The sequence below is a fragment of the Sorex fumeus genome, unplaced genomic scaffold (genome assembly GCF_029834395.1).
Source record: "Sorex fumeus unplaced genomic scaffold, SorFum_2.1 ptg000039l, whole genome shotgun sequence".
Taxonomy (NCBI): Eukaryota; Metazoa; Chordata; class Mammalia; order Eulipotyphla; family Soricidae; genus Sorex; species Sorex fumeus.
The window spans coordinates 9,528,627-9,535,562 of record NW_026606096.1 but is presented as its reverse complement, the minus strand read 5'-3'; the positions used below and the strand labels follow the sequence as shown (position 1 = coordinate 9,535,562).

General features: G+C 47.5%; 1 protein-coding gene across 1 annotated transcript; it reads right to left on the bottom strand.

Annotated features, from left to right (window-relative positions):
* Positions 1–1,470: 1,470 nt before the first annotated feature.
* NEFM (neurofilament medium chain) lies at positions 1,471–6,609 on the bottom strand. The gene is made up of 3 exons (XM_056119208.1): positions 5,446–6,609; positions 4,573–4,697; positions 1,471–3,354 (listed from the first exon to the last, which is right to left on the bottom strand). The coding sequence occupies exons 1-3, from the start codon at positions 6,526–6,528 to the stop codon at positions 1,959–1,961; spliced, it is 2,604 nt and encodes an 867-aa protein (XP_055975183.1). The 5' UTR covers positions 6,529–6,609; the 3' UTR covers positions 1,471–1,958.
* Positions 6,610–6,936: the final 327 nt, after the last annotated feature.

The following is a 6,936-nucleotide window of genomic DNA, read 5'->3' as shown; positions in this document are numbered from 1 at the left end:
TGTGAACGTGCTTTGCTCTTTGTTGGATAAGGTGTAAGACAAACTTTTGTGCAACGCTTCTAAACTTCTGATGAAGGGGTTTAGTTAGACATGGGAGGGCAGATGGCTCCTTGGGTGTTCCAGCTTTCCCAAACACTTTCCCAGCAATTATGCTGTCTCTCCCCAGTGGACTTTAAAATTCTTTGGGGAGGGATATGGGAGAGGTTTGGGGCCATACCTAGCAGTGCTCAGGGCTTCTTCCTGCCTCTGTACAGAGATCACTCCTGGCAGTGCTGGGAACTATATATGATACCAGTGATCAGGCTGCACCCAACCACCTGCAAGGCAAATGCCTTACCTCTGTACCATCACCCCCTTTATATTTCTAAATGCTATATAAAGTTAAGTTTCAGATGATTACACTTTAAATTTCTGTTTCATTTTGGATATCATGGATATTAATTGCTTCAGGAAAACCCAGTATTTTAGCAGGAACCAGGAATTAAAGAAAAAAAAAAGCAAATTAATAGTACAAATGACATGCAGATACAGCAAAAATATGAGGATTGACAAATGTCAAATGATTGGAAATAACTGTACCAACACTGACATTAGCAATAAGCTTCCTGGGTACATGGAGGAATAAAAAATTGAGCTATCTTGTTACTGTGTTATACTTCTCACAATATATACAATGTCCAAATCACTATGTTGTACACCATAACTTACATAATTTTATGTCAATGACATCTCAATGAAGATAAAAAAGAACAAAATTGGGGTACCTTGAAGAACCATTAAAAAGAATGCCCAAGGCAAATATTATATCAATGTGTTATTAATGGCTGTAAAGATGTAAAATGGGAACATAGAGAAATGAGAGTAGCATTTTAAAAATTAAGATCGTTCTATAATCTTAAGAATATCTATTACTTATATTGGGCAACACTTTTTCTTTTTCTCAGGACACTTTTATTTTGATATTATCATGCACACCAATTACTTAAAAGACGTGTGAGTGTGTGTGTGTGTTTGTGTATGTGGTATGAGAACCATAGCTGTGCATCTGAAATAAGCTATTCCTCATTAGAAATGTTTTAATTTTAGTCCAGCTTTTGGACTCATTGTTTTAAATTTCATGAGTTCCTTTATGTCCCAACCCCAAGAAGAAAGTTATGCCTCTTAGCTTGGAATTCTCTGCTTTATGCTTTAAGTGCCCCGAGGTCAAAGAGTTCTAGCCCACCAATCTAAACTTTTTATTTGATGCTTTTATTTTTTCAAGGATATAATTAAAAATATGAGGGATAAATAGGGTAAAGTAAAGACTTTGGCATGTCTCAGCAAGGTTCTTCACAACTGTTTTCCAAGCCATTACTCTACTGACATATTGGTTGTAATGCACATTAGTTGTAATCCCCCAAATAATCTATCCTAGGAATAAAAAGTAAAGGTAGTGAAGATTTCACTTTGAAATCACATAACATCAAACAATTGTTTCCAATATGACCTTTATTGAGCAAGTACTGCTGTGACGTTTAACATCAATCAACGAAAGGTTGCAACTGTGCATGTCAGCGAGGTTCTCCCATGATCAAAAGTCCGTTTTAAATGCACCAGTGAGGTAAACATAATTATTCATATATAGCTTTCTTAAGGCTAAGAGAGTTCTGTGTTTCATTTATTATTTTTGGCTCAGTTGGTTCTTTGCATAATACATCTCAAGACATTCCCCCTAAGTGCCCCCCTTCCAACAGCATAGGGAATTGACCAATTCCCCAGGTACATACAATATCATGCATTTGAATCCCCCAGAGACTGAGGAGGGAGCACCCTGAGTTTGCATGCAGTTCCCTCATATTGCACAAAGTAAAATACAATGTCTGGAGCCCCCGTGGGAGAACCCGTTCTGTTTTGAAGCTGTCGATCACATGCATTTGGAAATTGTCATATGGCTTAACCTTTTGCAGTGGCCTCAAGTACTAGTCACTTTGGGTGACTTCCTTTACTATGGCATGTGAAGTGACCTTCTCTACCTTTTTAGTAGACACTAGTTTCTCCTCAAAGCTCTCTTCGTGCTCTTCCACCTTTTGAGTGACGGTTACAGATTTGGTAATGTATTTGGTAGCACCATCTCCCCCCTCACTGGTGATTTTTTCTATCTTCTTGGTCACCACCACTTTATCCTCACTTCTATCATCCCCCTTCTTGTCATCTGCTGGGCTCAAGTCTAGGCCATTCGTGATGACCCCTTTCTCCTCTTCTCCCCCAGTGCCCTTCTCCTTAGTCTGCTCTTCCTCCTCCTTCCCTTCCACCTCCCCATTGACTGCTATGTCTTCCTTTGTGGATTCCTTGGAACCTTGGTCACTGCCCTCCTCCTCACTCCCTCCTTCCTCTTCCGCTTTCTCCTTGCCCTTTTCCTGCTGCGGTGACTTCTCCTCCTCCTTGGCATCCTTCTCCGAGCTCACCTTTGGTGATTTGGTGACGGTGAGCACCTCTTCTACCACTTCTTCCTTAACGGGTGATTCTGCTTTCTTCTTCTCTGGGACATCCTTTGGCTTCTCCTCCTTTTTCTCTCCCTTCTCTTCCTTTTGAGTTTCCTTTGCTTCTTTCTTCACTTCCTCTACTTTCACTTCCTCCTCTTTCTGGTCACCTTTTCCAGCTCCAGCATCTGCTTTTGGCTTCACCTCTTCCACCGGTGATTTGGGCATCGGGGACTTGGCTTTCTCTGCCGGCTTCTCCTCTTTAGCTTCTACCACCAGCTCTTCCTTGGGGGAAGCCACTTTTTCACTCTTTTTCTCAGCTTTCTTTTCATCCTTAGCTTCAGTTTCTTCTCCATTACCTTCAGCTTCTGCTTCCTCCTCTTCTTCCTGCTCACCTTCCTCCTTTTCACTAGAACCTTCCTTCTCAGATCCTCCTTCTTCAGCTTGGTCTGATTTTACACCTTCATCTTCCTCCTCTTCCTCCTCTTCCTCCTCCTCTTCACCTTCTTCTTCTTCTTCCTTTTCTCCTTCTTCTTCTCCTTTAAGTTCGGGTGCTGTAGCTTTAACAGGAGACTTTTTTGTAGCTACTTCTTTTTCTGCTTCCTCTTCCTCTTCTTCTGCTTCCTCTTCCTTTACTTCCTCTTTCATGGACACAGCCAGCTCCTCTGCAATGGCTGCCAGGGCATCTTCCATTTCTGATTTCTCATCTTCTACTTTGGTTTCTTCTATGATCTCTTCAACAAACTTGTGTTGGACCTTTAGCTTGGGAGCCTCAACTTTGGTTTTCTGGATCTTACTGGATATTGTGATTGAGGGCTGTCGGTGTGTATACAGTGGCCCCGTGATGCTTCCTGAAAAGGTGCTAAATCTGGTCTCTTCACCCTCCAGGAGTTTTCTAGATTATCAAAGAAGAAAAGACATAATTAAAAGCTTATTAGGTCTTCTGAGTTCCATTACATTATGTGTAATGCAGTAGATATCTTTCAATATTGAATAAAATGACATAAGTAAAAGATTACATCAATCCAATGCATTTGGTTTGATGTATCTGGTATCATTTCACTGGTATATTGTACTGCATTCAGTGAGAGATTCTGGAGGACCACCTGCTGGCCTGCTGCAGTAACTAACCACACCCAATGGTCCACTGACCACACCCAGCCACTGAATCTCAGTCCTGCCGCAGTCCATTTGCTGCAACATGAATATGCTGTAAAGCTCCCTAGTGGCCAAAAAACTTGAGTGCGCTTCTTTAAGCATTCGGGTTTTCATGACATTAAATTCCTTTTAGCAAAATTAGAGTTTCAAAATGTTACCAAAGCTTAAAACAAAAAGTGAGCTATATTACAGCTTAGCACTAATATGGGTGTATCAAGTTAGTGAGAAAGTGTTTATATAATTATTCAGTTTTTCTGAAAAAAGAGATAGTTCTGTGAGCACAATTTATTCTTTATTCATTATTATAATGACCTCATGGGTCATAGAAAATCCTGTTTAGTCAAGGTATTTTCCCCGTTAGCTTAGTCTATAGCAAGGTAATTAGGAACAGACTTATAATCTTTTATCTCTCTGGTTGCATTCCAAAATTAATCTAGATGTAATCTAGATAACACCCATGACATCTATTTAAATATGCAGCCTAATGTATAACACATTTAAATTGTTAAATGTATATACTATAAAATGTTAATCATATATGTATTCAGATGAGATTAACATTCAAACAATTTGAATGCCTTGTTTGTCCTTGTCATAAAACTGAAAAGCTAAAATAATTAAATTAAATGTTAAACATGAAAGCTCTATATTTCTTTCAAATGTTTGGAAACCTTTTTTTTTTACTAAAATGAAAAGTTAAATCAAGGTTCTTAAAGTAGTAGATATTCTCACAATTCAAAGTACTTTATTTCAACAAGCATAACATGATAAAGGGATATGAAAAACAGTAATATCACATTTGCAGTTCCTTGGAGTATGTTTTAATTAATATAAACCATGCTGATTGAAAACTTCTGCAAACCGATTTAAGAGTTTTACAAAGTGTCTGCTTTAACTTTGGCGGTGAGCCCCTCTGAGCACAGCCTGCAGTGCGGGTCTGCAGCGAGCATCATACCTGTAGGCGGCGATTTCGATATCCAGAGCCATCTTGACGTTGAGGAGGTCCTGGTATTCCCGCAAATGACGAGCCATTTCCCACTTTGTGCCCCGAAGCTCATTTTCTAACTGCTGGATGGTGTCCTGAAACAGACACAGTCTCCATAGACTCATCTTCCAAAACAGCAATTTATTTTGCGAATCCCTTGCAACTATGTCTCGGTAAACCCCCAGCCCCCCCCCCCCCCCCATTCTACAGTGCTGCAAGCCTTTCGGACATCTGTCCCAGCCCCTCCTCCCCTTAAAGGAACTAAGAAATTCTCAAATAAACATAAACACAAGACCCATAAGAAGGATAAAGTCTTTACATAACGCACCCAAATCTATGCACCACCACTTAACAGGAAACAAAGATGCGTGGGGGGAGCCCCATGGGTAACCTGTCATTCCCCACCCGAGTCCTCTGAGCTGAAGCCAATTTGAAAATTCTTCCAATCTGGGCCAGAAATGTTGCGAGTGCATGAGTTCTTTTTTTTTTTTTTTTTTTTGCACCAGCTCTCCTAAAGTTGCTGCTTTATCAACAACTTACACATACTCCTACTTGAAACATACAAGCATGAAACAATTCGAACCTCCCCACGAAACCCAGCACATTTCTGAAAAAGGGGCAGGGTCCTTAGCCCGAAGCACTGGGTGAAAGAGGAGCGAGGAAGGGGTGGAAGGATGCTTAGCGCCCCGCCTAACTGGGGTCCCGAGCCCGCGCGCGCGCGCGCCTCAGCTCGCGGCCACCAGGGGGCGCAGGGGAGCGGGCGCCAGGGCGCGCGCCCGGCGCTCGGGGACGAGCGGCGCTGGCGCTGGCGCAGGCTGGCGGCGCAGCCGCCGTTCCTCCTACCTGGTAGCTGCTGAGGTCGTGGTTGTGGCGCTCCTCGATGTCGCTGAGCTGCCGCTCCAGGGACTCCTTGGTGCCGCGCACGGACTCGAGCTCGATGCTCTTGGACTGCAGCTGGCGCCGGTACTCGGCGATCTCTTCCTTGGCGGAGCGGATGGCCTCCTTGTTCTGCTCGGCCGCCTCGGTGAGCTTGGCGTAGCGGCACTTGAACCACTCTTCGGCCTGGTGCATGTTCTGGTCGGAGTGGCACTCGAGCTGCGAGCGGATCTCCTTCAGCGCCGACGAGATGTCGGTCTTCAGGTAGTCTTTGCGCTCCACGGTGATGTGCGACGCCTGGATCTGGGCCAGCAGGTCGGCCACCTCCTCCTCGTGGTTGCTTCGCAGGAAGGCCACCTCATCCTGCAGCGACTGCACCTTCTTGTCCAGCTCCACCTTGACCAGCGACGACTCCTCGATGTCTTTGCGCAGCGCCCGGATGGCCGCCTCGGTGTCGTCGCGCAGCCGCGCCTCCTCCTCGAAGCGCTCCTTGAGCCGGTGGATGTCCTCCTCCAGGTGGTCCGAGTCGAGCTGCACCTGCGCCTTCTCGTGGTTCACCAGCTCCAGGGTGGTGCGCAGCTCGCGGATCTCCTGGTCGTAGGCGTCGCTCAGCTGGGCTTGCGTGGCCTGTTTCTGCCGCAGCGCCTGGATCTCCGCCTCGATCTCCTTGTTCTGCTGCTCCAGGTAGTGCACCTTCTCGATGTAGCCGGCGAAGCGGTCGTTGAGCCCCTGCAGCTGCTCCTTCTCGTTGGAGCGGGACAGTTTGTAGTCGCCGCCCGGGCCGGAGCCGCCGTTGAGCAGGGACGAGGACTGGCTGAAGTCGAGGCTGCTCTCGGCCGAGCTGAGCATCGCCGAGCTGTAGGCGAGGCGCGGGGCGAGCGCGCTGCTGCGCTTGTACGACGAGGACACGGTGCTGGGCGAGCTGCGCGACCACGACTGCGAGCGGAAGCCGCTGGACGGCGAGCCGCTGAGCCGGCTGAAGCTGGAGCGGGTCTCGGTGACCCGCCGGTAGGCGGACGGGTTGCCCAGCGAGTCCAGGGCGTAGCTCATCTTGGCGGCCTCGGGGCGCGTGGCGGGCACAGCGTTCCGCCGGCCGCGCCGCAGCCGCTTTATAGCCGCGGCGGCTGGGCCCGGGCCAGCGCCCCGCCCCGTGGAGGCGGCGGCCGAGGAGGCGGGGACTGCGGGCCCCGGGCCGTGGGGGGGATGGGGGGGCCCCCGCCGAGCCGTGATTCAGCGCCGCTCCACGTGCGCGCGAGCCGCTCGGACCCGGGACGCGGAGGCCGGCTTCCGGCCCCTCCCGCCAACCCTCCCTGGCGGGGAGTGGTGGTGGGGGGCTCCTAGTTCACGAGTCGCCCCTCTAAGCTTACATTGGCCTTTTGCACTTCCCTTCCGGACCGCTTTTGGGCCCTTTGGGGCGAGGGTCCACCCAAGGCCCTTTGTCTGGTCACTTTCCCGCGG